Source organism: Typopeltis vanoorti, chromosome 6, assembly GCF_054136105.1.
Source record: "Typopeltis vanoorti isolate ZY-2024b chromosome 6, IOZ_Tvanoo_1.0, whole genome shotgun sequence".
Classification (NCBI taxonomy): Eukaryota; Metazoa; Arthropoda; class Arachnida; order Uropygi; family Thelyphonidae; genus Typopeltis; species Typopeltis vanoorti.
In genome coordinates, this window is record NC_143554.1 from 113,139,872 (window position 1) to 113,161,683 (window position 21,812).

The 21,812-nt window shown below is 35.5% G+C and overlaps 2 protein-coding genes across 3 annotated transcripts in view; one reads left to right on the forward strand and one right to left on the reverse strand.

Moving 5' to 3' along the window:
* Nucleotides 1-8,770, forward strand: part of LOC150105820 (uncharacterized) — a 39,552-nt gene extending 30,782 nt beyond the window's left edge. For both annotated transcript variants that reach the window (XM_090393607.1, XM_090393608.1), the window contains exons 3-4: nt 20-157; nt 8,263-8,770. In XM_090393607.1, coding sequence (XP_090249733.1) covers nt 20-157; nt 8,263-8,465 — 341 coding nt within the window. In that variant the 3' untranslated portion in view covers nt 8,466-8,770. The remainder of the gene's footprint in view (nt 1-19; nt 158-8,262) is intronic.
* A 2,695-nt stretch (nt 8,771-11,465) lies between these two features.
* The window catches only part of LOC150105821 (uncharacterized), a 104,281-nt gene continuing 93,934 nt past the window's right edge, over nt 11,466-21,812 (reverse strand). Inside the window, exon 3 of the mRNA XM_090394570.1 lies at nt 11,466-12,722. Coding sequence (XP_090250696.1) covers nt 11,466-12,722 — 1,257 coding nt within the window. The remainder of the gene's footprint in view (nt 12,723-21,812) is intronic.

Below are 21,812 nucleotides of genomic sequence, written 5' to 3' on the forward strand. Positions count from 1 at the left end.
CCATGGTATCTATTTTTAGTGGAAGGAAACGTTACTTGCTACATATGTTTATGGGATAGTACAATTGTGTCGCCACCATGTCGGGAATCGGATTTGTCCTCAGTAGAAACTACTACGTGTGAATTTGGATGTTCTAAATCTATAACTAATCTCAATGGTAAGTATTAAAAATACAAGTTTTTCTTAATTTTTTTTTTTTTTGTAATTTTTCGGGATTTCACGAGAATTTTATAAAATGCATCGGTTATTTTTATAGTTTGCTTTAACAGAATAACGTAAAATCTACAAAATAAAGATACAAAAATAAGGTAAATATGCAAAATCAAATTACAAAACGTATTTGGGCATCATGGAAGCTTTCTCCCCTCACGGAAGAAACTTCCATGATGTAAAATATATCAAACATATTTTATATCATTATATATTTTATAAACATATGTAAAAGAAATACCAGTTAGAATTAGGACCACTGTTTTATTTTCTGTTTTTTCACAAAGGAAAAATGAACGAACTGGGACGATGATAAAAGATGGATGCAGTCTATTTATCACATTCCAGAACGTTAGGTCTAAAATAATGCCGCCTAATCCTTTAAATAAAATTAACGAATTGGTCATAAATTTCGTTCATGATAGGCATTTCTGACAAGAATTCACCGATATGCTTTTGCCTATTTTTCAATAACTGATTACGATAGATAACAAGATGCTCTGAACATTTTACAAATTTATGAGAATAAAATTGCGTAGCCGAAAAATTAAAGACAAAAAAATATAAAAATAAGACAAATACGATATACACAAACGGCAAAGTAGTACTCAAATTGAGTTCAATAAATTAATGGACAAAAGAAGTTCTGACTACATAGAGTCATGAGCCAAGATGTTACGACCACGTACCAAGTACCGTGTTTGGCTTACTTTGTCCGAGACAACCGTTGCACACGTCTTGGCAATGATTGACTTCACTAGATCCTGGAAGGTATGTTTGAAGTATTATGGGCCAACTATACAGAATAACATGTCGGAGATCAGCGACCGATCGAGGCACTGGGGAAAGATGCTACATGATCTTACAACTGTTCGATGGGATTCAAATCAGGCGAATTAGGCGGCCGTGGGGACACACGACATGCTCTTCGAGCCACATTTTCATCACGCCGTAGGGTCTCTAAGCGAGGACCTAGAGAGAGAGGAATCTGGTATGGGAATGTTTTTCTGGGAATCTCTTGGAGCTCTGATACCTGTAGACCTCACTACTCTGAATGCTACGAAGTACAGTGGCTATTCATTGTGACTGATCAGGTGCCCTGCAGCTCTTCATGATGACCGACTTCCCAGGTGAAAACAGATGTGTTCCATGAAGATAATACGCTATGCCATGTTGCCAGTATGATTTGAGAGTGGGTCGCAGTACATCACGGCTACTTTCAGGGGTTACCATAGCAACCGAATTCAAATTCCATAGAACATATCTGCAGTTGCTTGAATCGAGAGATCCGTCATTTGAATCCTCCACTCCGAACACTTTTAGATCTACTGGAAACAATCGTGATAAAATGGTACAGAATAGCTGCAATGTTCAAAGATCTTACAGAGTCCATGACAAGCTGCGTAGCGGCAGTTCTAGCAGCAACAGCATGGACTGAGCTTAGGATATTGGTCATAATATTTTGACTAAAGTGTACTTCCACATCAACTTCACCAAAATTCGTGGGTCTCTTCACCTTATTGTTCACCAAACTACACATCTCAATTATTCTCCCGTAAAAACAGAGGTATATGTGTCTCGTGTCCGCGCGATTAGCCTAGTGGCTATGCGCTTCGAAACGAGTGTCCTGGGTTTGATTCCTGTCGTCAACGCGAGGAGCTTAAGGATCTTTTTCAGCCATAGCTAAGTTAGCCGGTTTTGGACGTGGACAGCAGGGTTTTTCTCCCCACTTTATCTGGGATTTTTCCTCCCGCAAGCAGATCCGGCATAGGATACTTTCAGGAATAAGGAGTAACCGACCTATTCCGTAGGATTTCGGTTCCGAATGCCTACACGGTAAAAAGCGTAAGGTGTACGCGTGAGCGTAAATCAGGCGGCTGTGTTTCGTCCGATGCCTAATCTAGAATCTCCACTTTATGAATGACCTGCCCAAAATTTCCTTACTAAACTTTGTAACATTGATTTGTTGTCTTTATCAGAATCCCCATAACAACTGGTTATTCACCACCAGGAGGTCTGCCAATCAATTAGTGGTCTTCCAATCGAACTATACAGATCTCCTGGCCTACCTCACCAACCTTTCAACATAGGTCATGCAAAATATTAAAAAAAAACAACACTCATATGATCTCTCTTGACAATTCTAGAGACGGTCCTTACAGACAGCACTTTGCAAATGAGTCATTAGTTTCCTCTGATCGTTTGATGCTTGCTATTGTGGATGGTGCCTCGCTTTATTTCTCCATCAATGTCGGGGCATCTCAAGGGTCTGTGCTTTCATTCACACTCCTCATCCTATGCATCAATGATATCTGCACCGCACACAAATCCTATTCATGAGATGATTGAGATGAGAATTAATTTTTCTGACAATAGTGCAATCCAGTCCACTCGGTTAGCCTAGTGGCTTTGTGCTTCGCAACCATATGCTTTGGGAAGGAGTGTCCTAGGTTCGATTCCCGTCAACGACGTGAGGAGCTCAAGGATCTTCCTCAGCCATTGCCAAATTAACCGGTCTTGGGCGTGGACAGTAGGGTTTTTTCCCCATTTTATCCTGGGGTTTTTCATCCCGCAAAGCAGGCAAACGGGTCTTGAGAACACAACACTGCTGACATAAGATACACCGGGGCGTAGGGCTGACCACCTTATCCGGTGAACGGCTTGAGGTCCGATGATTAATAAACCCTCGACACCGCAAGGTAAAAGAGGGAAAAAGGAAGATGAGATGAGTAACTGTAGTGCAATCCATTCTTGACCTTCATTCGACAAATCATCCCAACTTACATAACCAATGTCTTAAACTTTGATTGCTTCGCTCCTCTTCAGCGTGAGGACAATTTAGTGACCTCCATGTTACCTACATACAGTGATGTTTTATTTCTCATAAGAAAGATCTCTCTCTCTTCGTCTCCCTCACTTTAATAATATTCAAATAGCGAGTTTCTTCTTGTAGTGTTTCTTGACAAAAAAAAAAAAAAAAGTCATTCTATTAGCCTTTATAGCCTTCAACGGTGTGTGTCTACTCTTCCGTTCTGGAAACGACGTCTCACATGTGCGATATAAATTCCAAATCTACCCAAACTCAAAATACTCTTCTCAAATACTCATCAACCCAAAATACATTTTGGGTTGATGCATACATCAAAATCGTTCATAAAAATTCTTGATCTCCTCTCTCACTCCAATCACTATCTCATGGGCGTTTTGTTTTTACTTTCTATAGGTAATTATCATGGGCACTACTCTCCACTTAGCTATCCTACATTGCTTCTCAGCTTTCCTGTAAGCATGTAAAAACACGAGCAGCTGCTGTTCAAAACTGCACAATTCAGTTGGTTCAGAGACTGAAAAAAAAAAAAAAACCCACTGTAAGGAAGGCTACTTTAAAGAATATAATCTGAAGGATTCTTTCATTCTATCTTCCTGTACTCTTTGGGGAGTCTTGTTCGCTTTCGCCATAGGTTTCAACTAGAGTCTATTCAAGAATCCTCAATAGGTTCATTCTTTCTGTTCGACCTTTTGCGCGCGTACACACACACACACACACACACACACACACACACACACACACACACACACACACACACACACACACACACACACACACACACACACACACACACACACACACACACACACACACAGAGTCGACCGCTGGTTCATTGTTGTGTAATCAGTGCCGGATTCACGTATAAGCTAAAAAAGCTACAGCTTAGGGCCTCGCAATCTGCCGGGGTCTCAAATAAAAAAACAAAAATATAAAAATTGATAATAAAATATTCGTAGAAAAATCACTCAAATGAAGTCAGACATATCACGATGATAATTTCTAAATAATGTTAAGTATAAAAAATATAACATTAAAATAATTTTGGCGCATTATAAAAGTGATTGAGATATTTTGTCTTCTTTTTTTAGCCTTATTTGTCGTTTTTAAAACTCTTTAATTATATAATTATTTCTGTGATTTTGTAAACGCATACTTTATTATTTTTTTAATAAAAATTAAAAGACAATATATTTTCATATATTAAAAAGCATATATATTTAAAATTTTTCTGAGACCAGCTGATGTAATTTAAAACAGTAGGGGATGTATAGCTTAGGGTCTCAGCAAGTCTAAATCCGGCCCTGGTTGTGTTATAGTTTTTACGACCACTTATGTATAGAAATGATTATAAAAAATAAAACAGAGATGCTCTCCAAGTTCTTATTAATTCTCATCCGTATTCTTATAATGAAATATGTTATATTCACACTAGAGTGCCTAGCCAGTAGAGTAGTGTAATTATTGGATATCCTTCAAGCAGCTTGTGGGATTAACGCTCACGATATAATCGAGGAAGGTGAATGATTTGTTTTAAATAATTTAACAGAAAATATTTCATTTACATTTTGAAAATATGAAAACTTCATACTTTGTTAACTCCTTTCCATACAATGTAAACAATACTTATTGTAGTGGTATCGTATATAATGGAAAATATTTAATCTCAAATTAATCATATTGTAAAACAGCTCATTTGCTAATAATTTTAGCTTTGAGTTCAAAAAATGGAATTGGAAAATTCAAAATCAAAGAAAAAGAGAATAATAAATAAATATATAAAAATAAGCCTTTTATTCCTGTATAGGGAGTAGGCGAGGCCGTTTCAGCCCTATCTAACTTTTGGAGACTGGGGGGGGGAAACTTCAATCTTCATCAGTGGTGGCCAATCAGAGATAGCTGGCCCAAAACTACCACTAATTATAAATGGTCTCCGGTGAAGAGAGGCGGCTGAGAAGTGCCGCCATCTCGCAGTCCCTAATCTTAACACAATGTTTTTATTGTCTGAAAATTGTGTGAACACTTACGGTCGATTTTCTTGAGTTTACGGGACGAAAAACCCGCGTTTCCGGATAAAAATGCGGTTGCCCATGCCAGAGATCGACTAGCGCGGGAACCGGTCGAAAAAAATCCCTCTTGTCGGTGACTAGAACAGAACTCACGACGCTCTTTCTTCGGGTGGCCTAGCGCCATAAATTGCACACACCACTTCCACTAAGCTACACAGGCTTATGAAATAAATAAAAATAAAATAAAAAAATGAAGTAAATAAATAAATAAATAATTTTTATCTATAATTCATAAGTAAATACTAAATGGTGCTTGTGTAACTCAGTGGAAGTGATGTGTACCGTCTATGGCGCCAGCCTGCCTGAAGGTTTATAAGTTCAGGTCAAAGTTACCAACTACAGGAACTTATACTAAGCCGTTTTTCGACAAGTTCTAGGGTTATCGATACCTAGCACGGCAAGCGGGTTTTTCGTACTGTAAACTGAAGAAAATCGATTGTAGAACCCACACTATGTTCAGACAGTAAACATAGTGTTAGGATTATGGACCACGAAGATGGCGGCACTTGCCAGCTGCTTCTCTTCGCCAGATGCCATGTATAATTAGTGATAGTCTTGGACAAGCTATCTCTGATTGGCTACTGGTGGAAATTGGACTGTCTCTTCAGTCTCCGAAAGTTAGATAGGACTAAAACGGTCTCGCCTACTGTCTATTTGGGAATTAAAGACGTTATTTGACTTTTTTATGTAAATATGCTTTCCTCAATTAGATTCAATACTTCCGATTGCTAAACAATATCACATCTATCAGACTTAAGTTAGTCGATCTCTGGCATAGACTAGAAATCGACTAACTCGCAAACCGGTCGAAGAAAGGCTTAGAAAAAGTTCCTCGAGTCGGCAACTAGAATCGAACTAAAGTCTTTCTTCGGGTAGACTAGCACTCTGGATGCAAATGTAACGTCCACTGAGCTACACAAGAATAACAAATCTCAAAAATAATAAAAAAAATATAATAAAAAGTATTAAAATTTGTAAAAATAAATTAAAACTCAAAAGTAAAAGGAATTAACAAATTAGCTTGCGAAAGATATCGATAAGAACAGTCAAATGGCTCTTCTTCCTTAAGGAGTTGCCGATCGCTGTTCTAAGATATGTTAATAATAAGAACAATAATAAATAATCGTTACTTTTTATTATTTAATCGTGACGCATGATGTATGGCATAATTTTTATAATTTTTTATAAATTTATAAAAAATGATATAGATATTACATCTTAGAAATTGTATTATGCGATACGATTAATTGTAAATGAACTGTCAACTAAATACTATGGTACATTAAAAAAATTCCAAGTAGCTTCGAGGGTAGCTGTTAAAATCGTCATTATAATGAGATTTCCTTTCATATTATTAATACTAACTGTTTGACATATGTTAAGATATCTTTAATTAAGTTATCTTAATTACTAATTGAATTAAATACAACTATAACTCCCTATTCACTATTGTTATCAAATTCCTGACGTTTTAAATGTCTAGTATTTCAATCTTCCCAGTTTAATATTTGGCTCGCAATCTTTTCAGCCTAAAGTGCATGTCTTTAAACTTTGTAATATTAAACTTTTTCCACAATGTCAGTTTATTTAGGTCATCCTGCAGGATCTTTGAATCCCTTTTATTTACTATTACCTTCCTTATTTACCATAATAGACAAATAGCATATATCACCTTCAAGTTGGGAGAATGATTGATGGGAGAATGATTGATGATCGAAGTCGTTGTTGGATGAAATGCTGAGTGCGCAGATATTGAATTCCTTTGGGACACTGGTGTGACGGATATTATACTTGTTAGATTGCTTCATACTCTATGCATCTCTTTCAATAACACTTGATTCCAGGAGGTACTGGATTTTTTTCAAATTTTTTATTCATCTCTGATAACGTTCCAACATGTTCTTTTACAAAATGTAATCCTGAAGTGTTGTACCGTGTGAAGTGAATGGTACAATTTCTTAAATGATCACATTTTAAAAAATTTTGCTTTTTTATGAATCCCACTGCATTTTTTTATCTGATATTATTTAATTATTGATTGAGGAAGTTAATCGAAGAAATCTTAAAAAGATATATTAGTCAAAGAGTATCAATAGTAATGCATTTTTACGGTGATAAAGCTTTTATTATCAATTTAAGCAATTTTTTTGTCTTTTTAGCTGGTACACATTTATTACCGCTAATAATTTGTTAGCTGAAACAACCAACACGATAAAGTACTAATTACTGTAAGAATTAGAACATAGTATTAAAAAGCGACAAACAGAATGTAGAATAACTCGGGAACCGGTCGAAGAAAGGGTTAGGAAAATTTCCTCTACTCACCGACTAGACTCGAAACCAAATCTTCCTTCGTGCGGCTAAGCGCTGTGGTATGCAAACGCCACATCCACTGAGCTACACAGGCTTCATATTTCTTCATATTTATTTTTAATTGTTAATATGTGTGGGCATAAATTATTGCATAAAATGAAGCTAAGGAAATGGTAAATTCTGTGAGGTTCGTTTGTTAAATAATAATAATGTAGACATTAAATAGCAGTGAAGCAAGCAACAAAGACGTATGGAGCATGACTAGACATTATTATTATTATTATTATTATTATTATTATTATTATTATTATTATTATTATTATTATTATTATTATTATTATTATTATTACGTGATACCTCCAGGGAGTCGAAGGACTCATCGTGGAAGGGTACACTACTCTATTTCGCTAGACATGTGCCACACATGACTAGACAAATAGTCTACTCTTTGATTCTGTTCCATCATACCTTTCTCTTCGATAAGTCTGCTATCCTATTACCCTTGTCATCCCATCAGCTTTGTATCATCCCCATTTGTATCAGCAGACTTGTAGGAACGTTTCGGCATTTGCCAAAAATGTCAGTGTCAGAAGGGTGCCAATGATGGGATATTTTACCAATCTTCGAAATTGTCACACTTTATGCGGTTTCTTCCCAAATGCCTTTGCAATGTCCAATCATATCATTGTGGATCCAACTTGATCTAATCGTCAATGTTATATAATATGCTATTGTATAACATATTGTATATGTTATACAATGTATAATATGTATAATATAATAGAGTTTATACAGAATGGTTGTTTTTTATTTATTTATTTTTTATTTATTTGCTATTTCTAGGTACTATGATGACATTCGTATTGGGATGCTCAACAAAAGACATCCTTGTCACTGATCGCTTGTGCAAAGATAATACGATTAATGATAACTTGCATGAAATAAACTGTTACTGCAACACAGATCTATGTAACTTTACTAGTCATGGAGCACAACTTTCTATTCCACTCATATTCCTGTGGTCACTCGCATTTTCTTTCTGTTGACAGTTACGGTGGATGTGTGAAAACCTGTAACTAATTTTCGAAATCATTCAATCACGTAAGATGATCGTTCAATTGGGATTGCGCAGATGAACGAAAACTATATAAACAAAAAATTAAACCACTATGATATACCAGTTTATTTAAATGTGCCCAAAATAAATAAGTTGAAATTGTGCACAAAATCAAAAATGTAATTACCATGTAAAACTTCTTAGTATAAAAATAGAACTGGTTTAAGATAATGTTAAATAAAATAAAAACTTAATTCAATGATTTAAAAGATATATTAAAATTACATTCATTGTGCGGGGACTATTTATTTATACTGATAATGACAAATATGACACACAAGAAAATGTAAATGAAATTGCGCCTAGACCAGTCATGCGCAGTTCATCACTATGTTTTGAGCAATTAAGGCATATTGTCTAGCAGAAAGTCAACGAAAACAACCGGAAGTGGTTTGTAGCTACGCATTCTATTTAGTGGCCAGAAGTGAACACTCACAATAACTCCAATGTGTTGTTGCTATTTTAGTTATGAACATTAAAAGAAAAAAAATGTTGGATATTTTAAGTTACTTTCAAATAATAATGACATGTAATTTTATTTTCCATTATTAAATTATATTATTATTATTAAATAATTTCACCACACGAGCGGCATGATGGCAAAAAAAGTTTATTTTATATACAAACTGAAATACAAAGGCAGAGTTGACATTGGGGAAATCACTGGAGATAGCTGCAAATTAATTCCGTAACTCACCAGTCGATTGCTTATTGATTACATCAGCCTGGTATATTGCCATTTTTGTTGTTTCTAATCCACACACCTTTGAAATACAGTTAAGTTACTTCCACAATCAAAGGAACTAGAATCTTTGTGAAACAAGTTTGTTTTCTTGCACATTAACTACTTTGAGTCGGGAGGTAACAAACAAACAAACAACAACAACAACAACAAAAAAACTTTGTAACATCGTTGGCATTCATGGACTTCATCAAATTGCGCACACATATAAATTGGTCTTCACGTAGATTATGGCAGCCTTGAAAAATATCAGACAACAGAATTTTATGTATTATATTGTGAGCGATGCATTTTGAGTGCGAAGCATTAATTAATGTTTATGTTACAATGATTTCCGCAGATGGATGCTTTATTAAGCTAAGTTGAAGTTAGGTGTCTGCAACTTAGCAATCATAGCTATTTCAAAATTATGTAAAATTGCATAAATATCAATTTCTTAGTTATATGGAAATATTATTGTAAAATGTTCGCTTTCCATTACCATTCTATGAACTCGGATAAAAAAAAAAAAAAGAAGGAAGTGATTAACAAGATAGAATATAAACCTTACCTCTGCTGCTGCACTTTTTAGCACCTTACGCAGTGGTCGCCAACCATTTTTAATAAGATAAAATTACTAGTTTATCAACTGTACATGTTATATGCACTATGCGGTAACGTGTCGTTTGCTTATGGACCTACTCAAAAGTCCAAAATCGTATTTATAAAAATAATAATGCACTTATTTGGATAACGAGAACATAAAAAATATTATTAGCGTGAAACTTGCTTTGAAATAAATCTTACAGCATTAGAAAACTTCCGAACAAACTTCTCAATAGTAATTTGTTAGTCATACTATCATGGTTAGTTGGCGAACGATAAATATATATATTAATGATATCAGTTTGTAATCCAAGCATATACGCCATATGATTGCAGTGTTATCATTCATTAGTTTTATTTATGAAAACAAGGATAATAATTTACAATTCTTTTTATATATTATTTTGTAAATAATTCGTATTAATTGAAATACAGTATGTATTTCCCCCTCTACTCCCCCACTGAAAAAAAAAAAAAAAAACAGCAACTAAGCAGACGATTTTGAGAGCAACATACATGCTATGACTTTTGCGCATGCACGAAGTTGGCGGCCACTGATCTACTTATTTTAATCTTTTATTTCCTATTAAGTTTTAATTAAATGAAATTTTGGTAGATTTGTTAGTCACAGTGACAATTTATATGAATATACAATTATTTTATCCTGTGAAATCAAAAAACTTTAATGTGGAATATAACTTAAGAACTGTCATGGTTACTTACAAAAGCATTACAAAGATTGAATTATAGTCGTATTCGTATGATAAAGCTGCGGATTTTATAGAGTCTGATATCCGAAGCCAAATGTGAAAGTTTTTTATTTATTTATTTATTTATTTTAATTATGCAGAGACCCGCTCATGCTCTAATTTTTGTCTAATAATTCTTACCTAATTCCTTCAACGAAATCAAAAGGAAGTAAAGTAAAAAGATAAATATTATGATATATTATTTTAGAGGAGATAGTGAAAGAATAGTTTACATATATATAAAACAGTGGTCAGGAATTTACAAACAGAACTATTTGCAGGCAGATCGCAAAAGTAGGTCACATATCACATATATTAAAGTCCTAGCGTGGACTGTTGACTGCTGACAAACACATATATAATAGAGAGAGAAGGGTAGTTTAATAAGCGGACGGAATGGTGATGAATTGCAAATGATATTAGATTTTTTTTCTTTGGTTTGAGAGAGAGAGAGAGAGAGAGAGAGAGAGAGAGAGGAGAGAGAGAGAGAGAGAGAGAGAGAGAGAGAGAGAGAGAGAGTTGGATCGCTGATACTCTGTGACTGCCTTCATAATCCGAAATAAAAATTGGTGTTTGACGCATTAGTCACTGGATGGTGAACTGAAATCTCGCGCCTCGCTCAGCAAGACTAATTTGCACAGTCAGCATTTTTCGGTTATCACAAAGATGCCCTTAGATTCCACAGTAAGATTATCACACGTGGTCCCTAAAATTTACATCGGGCATACCAACATGGCCATAATGTGCCGAAACCTTTATTTCATTTGTTTCTTCGGCAGGGCCTTTCGCAGTATGTTGTATTTCCTGCTAGCTATGTTCCTGAGTTAAATAAATTGGCTTATTCGTTCCCTGATTAGCCATAATAAGGGAAGCCACCTGGAGCTGCACTAAGGGTTATCGGGATCTCTTTAGTGTTGTAAGTGGTGATGGTGGTATCATACAAGCTAGTACTGGTAACGGTACGGTACTTAGTACTAAAGGCGTTATAGATTAACGTATACACTCGCGTGCTAAGGCTTGTTGCCGTTGTTACTGTAGTGTATGTGGATGTCACTGTCGAGAAATGTTGTGGGGCTTGAAGAAGGGGTTGAGGGATTTGGGTTCCAATGAGTTGTTGCAGCTGGTGTTGTTGTTGAAGGGCCTGTGTGTTTAAGTACGGCTCTACCTTGGTTATGTACGAAGTTAAGGTAGTTTCCGTAGTCGACACCGATTCCGACAGCGTCCGTGACCTCGTGGCACGGCCATCGTAGAAACTGACCACTTTCGTACTGTATACAGTGTCTGTGGTGACGTAAGTAGATGTCCTGGTCACTGTCGAGTATGTCGTCACCTGAAGGTTGAGTTGTTGAAGTCCCAAATACACAGCAGCCAATGGATTTTGCAATGCCGCCCCCAAAGAAATTAGGGGATTAGAAAGGTCGAGAGGGATATTTCCAGGATTGCTCGTTGCTTGCAGTAGCGGTGGAGTAGGCTGTGGGGTTTGAGAGAGGTGCTGGTGAGGGGACGGTGGCAATGGAATAGCTCCCTGAAGCAATGCGGTTGCAGCGGCTTCTTCTTGACTTGCACGTTCGCTCTCGTCGCTAAGAAGAGTGACGTCACCAGGAGGCATGGTCTTATAAGCCGTGATAATTTTCAGGATAAAGAAACTTTCTGTGACCGTGTGGAAAGTGGTCGAGGGACCATCCAACACTGGAACGACCGAGGTTCGCATCATTCGTTCCGTTGTCGTGAATGTCTTTGTTACTACGACGTTATTTAGATCGACCTCGGGTGGCGCTGTCGCTACTATGGCATTGTAGGCTGCTGCAATATCCTTTGGTTCCTGTAGTCCGTTTGACAGATAAGCTGAATGTCGAAAGGTACGAGGGACTGTCGTTGTTATGGTCAGAGTTCGGACTGATTTACGGCGTCCCACGTGCAATGTTACCTCACTGGTGAGAGTCGTTTTCTCATACACCACTCGGGCAGGATCAATAGAGATGAGAGGATCTTGATCATCTAGAAGTTCGTCACCTTCCTGCTCATCAGCGTATGGGGAAGAAACTTGATCAGAAGCATCTGGCTGGTCGTTTCTTAAGGTCAACTTGATTTTGAAGCGATTCAGCTGGACCTGTGAAAGAAAGATATTTGTCTGGTTAGAGTATTGAAAATCATAGCTATAACTATTCAATGAAGATAAATGTATATGGATAACGAAGCATTTTTTACATATTAATGTGCAAAAACGATATCTGCTAGAACTTTAATCAAACATTGAGTAATGAAAGCAATAATAAGGATGGCAGGTAATCAGTGCGCATCTCTACTAGCGTCGGTGTAATACGTAAGTATGCATTTTAAAAATTTTAAGTATTGTATATGGTTGACATGGGGGAGGGGTAACTCGATAGTGTCTTTACTATTTCTCTGCTCATTGGACCTATAGAGGCTTGAAAAAACAAATACGATGTTTGGTCTCATGTAAGAGGGTTCCAGGATTATTTTAGTTCATGATCCATTCATGGTATCAAATGTGTTTAAATTAATCAATCTTTCATAGGTGGAAAAAAGTATAATTTTTCACATATAAAATGAATAAATGTATAAAGCATTCATGATACGGTGTGGTATAAGCGTAAAACTGCACGGAACTACTTTAAATTTTAGGTATGTCAAGATTGATCACAGAAATGCGCGCTAACCGAAAAAAAAGTCCTTATCATACTTTTAATTAAATTAATCTCTCTCTCTCTCTTTCTCTCTTAATAAATGATAATGGATGAGAATTGCTTAAAAACTCAAAAAGAAAAAAAAAACCAAAATTTTATTATAAGTTTTATGTTGTGAGCAATAGATATGAACTGCGTTGATGATTTATTATTTGAAGGAGACTCTGCTGAGTGTGAAATGCGAGCAAGTGCATGTACTGGACAACTTCCCTTTCGTATAGAGTTTTATGGGGTCTTTATCATAAGTTAAGAACGTGACTATTCAGTATTTTCCAACTACATTGCTAAATTAATTTAATGCATCTAGTACAACAAGAACGTTGGTAAACAACTGTTTCACGTGATTTGAATCTCTGTCATATATATTCATGGTAACTCGTAAGTCTTCCTCTCAAAGCTCCACGTGAAACTGACAGCTTTGGCTATGGTTTAACTCAAGAGACAAGTTAGGAAAATATATATAACCCTCAAAATTAATTTAGGTTATATATTTTACACTAACGTATCCTAATAAATTGCACAGAATGTCTGTGGAAATAGAGCATATAAAGAAGTTCATTATCAGGGAGAAACATTGCTTCATTAAATCTTTAGTACAACAAGATGCATTTAGAATACTGAGCATTTGTGGACATTAGCAAGTCTTCTTAGCAAATATAGATCTGTTAAAGAGCAGTCTTGATTTAGCAATCTGGAGAGATTTTACAAGAAAACAAAAAGGGTGATGAATGAGGCAAATCCATTTCCCTCTGGTTTCCAAATTTTGTAAGTGTATCTGACAGGTATTCTTATAACAAGTTGTTATTTAAGTTACAACGAATGTATTTAAATGTGAGTTAGTTAACCGACTTGATTATTAGTTATTTGAGATATATCAAAGTGTTAGGAAAAAGCAGTATCTACGAGGAAGGAGTTACAACAGGAGTTGAAATACTAGTGATATTATTACTCAAGCTTTATTGTCAACGATACTGTAGTGGATCGAAGGGAGGTATTGAGCAGTTTGTAGATAATATAAAGATTGGTGATAGATTTGGGACTGCTATTGATGTACTAGTTCCTCGGGAAGATTTGATTTAGTCAAGTGTAAGGTTAATTCTATTGGTGAAACTATACTGAAGGAAGTAAAATAGATGAGGATTTGGGATGAAGTTGAAGCTCAGGATATGCATCATTGCAAAAATGATAAAGATAATCCATCGTTATCTTTGTCGGGCAAGGATAACGATGGATTATCTTCACCATCCTGAGATATCTTTAAAAAAATGCACGTTCCATCTTTTGTCGTTAGAGCATTTTTCAGATGACCTTAGCTCATCTACTTACTATAAATCGATACTGCACTACTTCAGTGGATTAGCTAAAGGTTGGATAAACTACACTAGATGTTAAAAATAGGGACGTTTTTCACTTTGATTACTTAAACTTTCGTAGGTGGAATTCATTAAATATAAGTAAGTTCGCGGAGTTTGTAATTTAAATGGATATAAGCTAAGATTTGGTAATATAAATTAACATGAGAATAATGGATTCAATATTTACATATAAAAATATATATAAACTAGTCTAAACTAAAATATAAAAATAAGAATCATTTGACGATTACACTTCTAAGCATTAGTGATAAAATAGTTTTGTCAATTTTCTTTCTTGCATTTTCCCATTCTGTATCTCTGTAAGTATTTTCACGCAACTACAAGAAGATAAAAAAAATCATATGTTAACTTAAAATGACGCTAATATCTTTACATTATTTCTGTATTCCTTCTTTTGATTAAGCGCTGTTCAACTGCATTTAACTACTTTGGAAGTAAAAATATTCGTTAAGTACTTCAACAAGGACATTTGTCTGCAGCTGCAGGTATGAAAATTAATTATTGTGCGAAGTGTATTTTTGTTTATATTTCAGATAACTATCCCCCAATCAATGCATTCCACATCAAGTCATTTATCTCGCCCACCAGAAATGTCTTGCAACAACCAACTACCTTTTTAAGGGAAGATAAAAATGACCAACAAGTTAACCCTAAGGTGTGCTAAACAGAAAGGACAAAGACCTTTCAGGAAATTCCACGGCAGCCCTTGACCCGTAGCTAGATAACCGAAATGCGATTAGTGTCATGTTAGAGCAAGGTGCTATTTATGCGTTAAAAAATAGATACGGGCGTATGCATATCATTTTATTATTAGTTTCTGTGATTTCCTTGTAATGATCCTTCTTAAAGAAAATTGTAGTTATCTTTGATCCTTTAAAGATAAGCTTATTCTACGGTAGATAGGCTTAATTTTCAACTAACGACACCAGTCTCTAAGGGAAAATAGGACTAACATTCTCAGCAAACTTACATGAGATTAAAATATGGTATAATTGTATTCCGAACTCATAACTACAGTCTCGGGTGGTTTAAGATTTTTCTGCTGTTATAATATGCAGTTTTCTCGCATTTGACGCGAAATATTTAGCAAAGAATTGAATTTCAATCTTGTAATTACAAGAGGAATATTTGTATAGCTGTTTCAATGGAGCGTGAATTATAGTTAAGATAAAAAGCCAAACGGATAGTTTTCTGGCAACCTTAATAGAAATTAAGGGGATAAAAATCCCTTGTATTAAGGTTGCCAGAAAACTAGCCGTTTGGCTTTTTATCTTAACTATAAATATTAATACACCTTTATGGCATTCGTATAGTGAAGGTATGTAAGTTCTTTTCACTAAGCTTTGATATCTTCGGAGATGCGGTGATTGATTCATTCAATCCAATACTCTTGGAGGGTAATGGATGGCAATGCTGTAGCCAATGAAGTTCTAACTGAGGCTCGGCTATTGCTGTTACCCTCCTGCCATGATCAGAGCTTTAATTGCTCAATAACACCTTATCCCTACACTGTCCTCTTCAGATAACGGGGAATATGAAAAGCATTCTTGCTTCGCCCCTTTAAGCCAGTCCTTATAAGGATAAGGACTTTGATATCTTCCAGGTCTACCTACTCACTGATGAGACCTCAAAAAAGGTTGAAACCGGTCTGGGTAGTGACCTCTCCTCATAATGTAATGACAGTATTACATCTCCTAGGAGCTGTGTTTTACATTGTGAGAAAATATCAAGAATAGTGAGTGAGCTTGCTCCACCTTTGCTTCGAATTGCCTACGCCGATAGTTTTTCGGCATGAAACTGATAGATCGTAGTTCGTGATCTTAAGTTTCGCTTACTGGCTATAAAACAACAAGGGATTTTTATCCCCTTAATTTCTGGAGCGTGAATTAATTAACCCATCTCTCTCTCTCTCTCTCTCTCTCTCTCTCTCTCTCTCTCTCTCTCTCTCTCCCTTCCTGAAACTTGGGATTTTCTTCCCGTATGTAGCCAATTTGGCCAGAGAATACACGCTAAACAACAACGTTAAAATACTATTAGTTGGCGTAGTGTATGGTGTAGTGTGGATTGTGGATTAGGTAATATGTAGACGGTTGCATTAAAGAATGCTGACAGTGGGATGTGTGATACAGAATCCCCATCCCTTGATGAGTCCTTGGATTCTTGTATTGTAATTGTATTGATACGAAATGAAGTCGATATTGAATATAATCTCATCAATTCGACGCAGGCTGGATAGTTTTCACCGCCAATCTCTAAGAAATGCCGCATGTATAATAAATAAATAATAATAATAAAACAGTTCTCCCATTACTGCTGTATTTGTTAATTTTTGTTATTGGCTCTAATTGGCGTTTGCTTTTATTCGTGCATCGGCTTTTATATATATATATATATATATATATATATATATATATATAGCGAAAAATATTACAAGAGGAATATGATGACAAATTAACTCTCGATTATCGAAATCAAGATTCTGTTTAAAGAGTATTGAAAAGAGTTGAATAAGCTGTTTCTTGGTTATAAGAAACAGCTTATTTCTTTCATGCTATCAACAATAAAGTCAAAATTCGTTGTGCAGAGCAATTAGAAAAGGTTATTAGAATTAGAACACGAAATTCAGCGAAATTAACTCAGAATTTCGTTTAAGAATATTAATGAGAGAAAGAGTTGTATAAAAATGGCGAAACTAAATTCTGGAGTTCAGGCTGTGCTATGTGATATTTTATTTTATTTTTTATGGTAAATGATGTGTATTTTAGAAGGAATGTTTCAAACAGTTCTGCCTACTGTACTCTTGTTATCGTTGTTAAACCATATGATCTTCATTCTGCCCGACGTTTGGATAACTCTTCAGTGGTAATTTTTTGTGTTGATTTTTGTATGTTTGATACGTGAGGTCACTTCAGCAAAAAAATTCGTCAGTGGTAGCGAACTCTTCCCTATCATAGACGAGGTAGTTAAGGGTAATGAAGAGTTCTTTCAACTTAGGAAACAGATTCAAGTCTGGATGGTTCAGGTCAGTACTGCATGTGGGTGAAGATGCATTCGTCATCCATATTTCTCCATAAGATCGGATACTTTTATATGAACTCAACGAAGCTATTATTTCACGACTTAAGTTATAGTTTTCGCCCATTTTGAAGTATTATTTCGAGCAACAAGAACACCAAAAATAAAAAACACAAACATGAACTCAAGAGTCCTTCTGACAACTAGAAGTTAGGCAAACGTGGGTGCACCTGGCCTTTCGAACCACATCTTGGACAACCTTCATCTCAAACAAACACACGTCCGATTTCCATAAATAGAATATATCGTTTATCGATTGTAAATAGAATCTATAATTTAATTTAAATCTAGTTTAAATGCACATTTTCAAAACATATACCAAACTAATATATTTTTGTACAGACCGCTTTTATGAATTTTCTTTAGTAAATACATGATATTCTTGATAATACTAATTCATATCGTTGGATTATTAATTTTTGTAAGAATTTTGAAAAAATAAAAGCTGCATTTATCTTACCTGTATCACTAAGAGTAAAATATATCGCACATTAGGAGTGTAGGTGTGGAAGTCGAGAGGAGAGTTCATGCACATACTAAAAATAGAGCTGGAAAACATTGAAACGTAATCCAGTTCTTGAGAATACTGTGATATTGAGAAATATTATATAGAATATTTCAGGTTTCTTTATTTATCTTCATTAAAAATAACAAGTGATTGAAGTCAGTGAACATCCCATACTGTATCGTTCATTTCCACAAGTTTGACTGTATCTGACTTCAGTCAATTAAAAACGAAGGAAATGAGACCAATTATTATTGATCTCATTTCCTTCATGGAGTTGTCGCATTGACAACTTCATGGAGTTGTTGAAGATTCATCGCAGGAGGCCCATTATAAATACATGTATATCAACAGTCTATTTATATCATGTCATTTATTTACACTTGATGCTTATCAATCTAAAATGATAACGATCACTTTTAGGAATGACTTGTCTCGATCACACAATGCCTTTTTAAACACCTCTTCAAACTCACTCACTGATACATCAATGAAAGCAAAAAAAAAAACTGTTCCTCAGCCTCTTGTTGACCGAAATTATACGAACTTCCATAAATGACCTCTGGTTTTTTCCAAATGTTTAAAAAGCTCCTTTGAATCTATGAGTTAATATTTCCAATCGTAATCTTAAACTTATTTGAAAAATCTGCTATTCCAATCCCTTTAATCTATCTTCATGGGTTACATTCCATAATCCCGAAATCCACCTCATTATTCGCTTTTGAACATTTTCTAATGTATTAGTACAATAGTCCAAATGCAGTCGAATACCCATTATCGTCGATCGAAAATGTAAATCCTTACACACGGGAATAACGAAGAGCATGTCCCTAATCTCTCTACAGCGCCAGCTTATGTGACATATCAAAGTCATCTGCAAACACATGTGTTTTAATTTGTTTTTGCTATGTAATCAACATATAAATAAAACAGCAGCGGTCGCAGAACAAACCTTGTGGAACCCCCCCCCTCACTACGTTTTGCTCTCAATCTCGTCTTAGAGATCGAGAACAGTCCCTCTAAGACAGTGGTTCTTAACCTGGGGTGTGTATGTGTGTGTGTGTGTGCACCCCTTGGGGTGCGCGAAAGTATTTCCAGGGGTGCGAGAGAAGTTTCTAAATTTTGACCCAGATTCGATGGAAGACAGCTATTTAATAAAAGACGATCTTATTGAAATACGAGCCAATGCACGTATTCAAATGGAATTTGAAAAACTGGACTTAGAACAATTCTGGTGTACACAGTTAGAACCTTATCCACAGCTGGCAAAAGCAGCATTGCAGACACTTTTACCATTTTCCCCACCTACTTGTGTGAAATGGGATTTTCATCAATTTTGCACATAAAAACAAAAGCCAGAAATCGCTTAAATGCAAGTGATGACTTACGCGTGGCTCTTTCAAAAAAGGAGCCTCGCTTCAAAAGTATTATTATGAATAAATAACAACAACATAGCCATTAAAAATTGAGATATTGTTTTGTATGTATATATAAATGTATGTGTTTATTTTTCAATAAATAAATTATCTTGCCATAGATGTAATTTCCTAAATAAAGAAATAGAAACACATTTTTTCAAGGGGGCGCGAGAACTTATTTTTAGATTCAAAATATCTAAAAATCACTAAAAAGGTTAAGACCCACTACTCTAAGACGAGGGACTGTATTTCCAACTCGCACTTCAGCAACTGTTTCTCCAAATGCAATACATTGACATCTACTGTTTACCTGTCACCAGTCCGTGTCAGTCCATCCATCCCCATCCCCATAAGTTTAAATATCAATTTATAGTGCGGAACTCGATCAAATGCTTTTGAAAAAAAAATCAGTATAACCTTCATCATTATCCAGTACTGTTGTCACTGTATTTATAAAATGCAATCTAATTAACACACGCTATCTTTTTCTAGAGATTCCTCTTTTTATCAATCCGTATTTTTTATTCTAACTTTGACTAATTCTCCAGTTCTTCACTATTATTCCCGACACACTGACTGCTTGGTAATTAGATACCTCGGATTTGGATCCCTTATCTTCTGGTAATATCATTCGATATAGAAAAAGTTTCAGGTTTGTTGAATATTTCATTTCGTTAAGTGGCGGTGTAGCTCTATAGTTTGATCTTGAGTTCGATCCTCGACATCTCCTGAATGTACATAGCCGATATGGTTGGCAAAGTGAATAGCATACCGGCTCTTCAACTAATTGGTGTTGGTTTGAATCCACGATAACATGGATGTTCGTGGTGTGTTCTTCTGTCTAGTTTGCGGATAAAAAACCCGATTTTCTAAGAAGAATACCCTTACTCCTAATTACGACTTATGACTTCTTACCACCTCCTCATAACTTGTCCTTTCTTAGGTGATATTCACTTTAAAAATGTCATAATTTTCAATATATCCTCAACCATTCGCGAGCTGCAGCTGGTTATCACCGGTCGTCGCGTACCAGTTATTAAATTTTGATGTAATTATATTATCCAGTTAAAATTTTTTACAGCAACAAATTATGTTATGAAATTATCTTAGTCTTATAAACATGGCATACAAAATAATCTCCAAATGCAAAGGAACACGACATTTTAACAATTATAGATCAGTAACTGATGAGTCGAGATCTAAACAGATAGGACCTTTTGAAGCAAAAAGGAAGACTGTTCTCACTGTGCAAATACGTCATATTTGAGATCCTCGGAATAAAATCAATACACATTTCTTCGGAATGAAAAAAGTGTACAATATATGCAAACGGGTGTGAGAAAAGTACAGAAAAAGTACAGCAAATCACCATGGCACATTCCCTAGCTGACAAGTTAGCATTTTTCTCAAATTGATGAGAGACTGAGGGTGTGGCCAAGGTGTATTCGCTCTTTCACTCAGCCATTTTTGATTCTTTTGAGATTTTAGATGTTCGTGATGGACCGCCAAGCTTTACAACACCTAACCTAATATCCTATCCGGATTTTATTTACTTTCGCTTTTTACCTTCAAGGATATTTTTGCTGTTTTTTCTTTTTTTTTTTCTTTTACAATGTTCAGTGGATATAACTCCTTTGTTATCTTTAACTGCATAATCTATAACTGCTACGATGCCGTACTCTGTTAACCACGTCTCACTTACGGAACGTATTCTTTGCTGTATGAAATTAGCCAACGCCGCAATGTATGCGAGCTTGATTCTCGACTTTGAACTAACTGTACGATTTGTTCTTAGATCATCAGTATTCTGTGGTGCAGTAACAACAAGCTGTTGTTTCTATTAACATGAAAGGCATCTTCTCGTAACTTTATCTGCTGTGCCCTAGAGACAGTTTTATCTCTGACAGATCCCGTATTTAAATAGATTACAGCAATTCCTCGATTAATGCGCCCCCGATTAGTGCGATTTCGATTAGTGCGCTATTTTTTTTCGATACCCAAATTTGATTAGTGCGCCTGTATACATCTTAAAAATAAATGTTACAGATTTTAAAATTTTCGATCTATACATTTTTTATGGCTAACTATTTTAAAAAATCACTCATCAGGATGAAATAA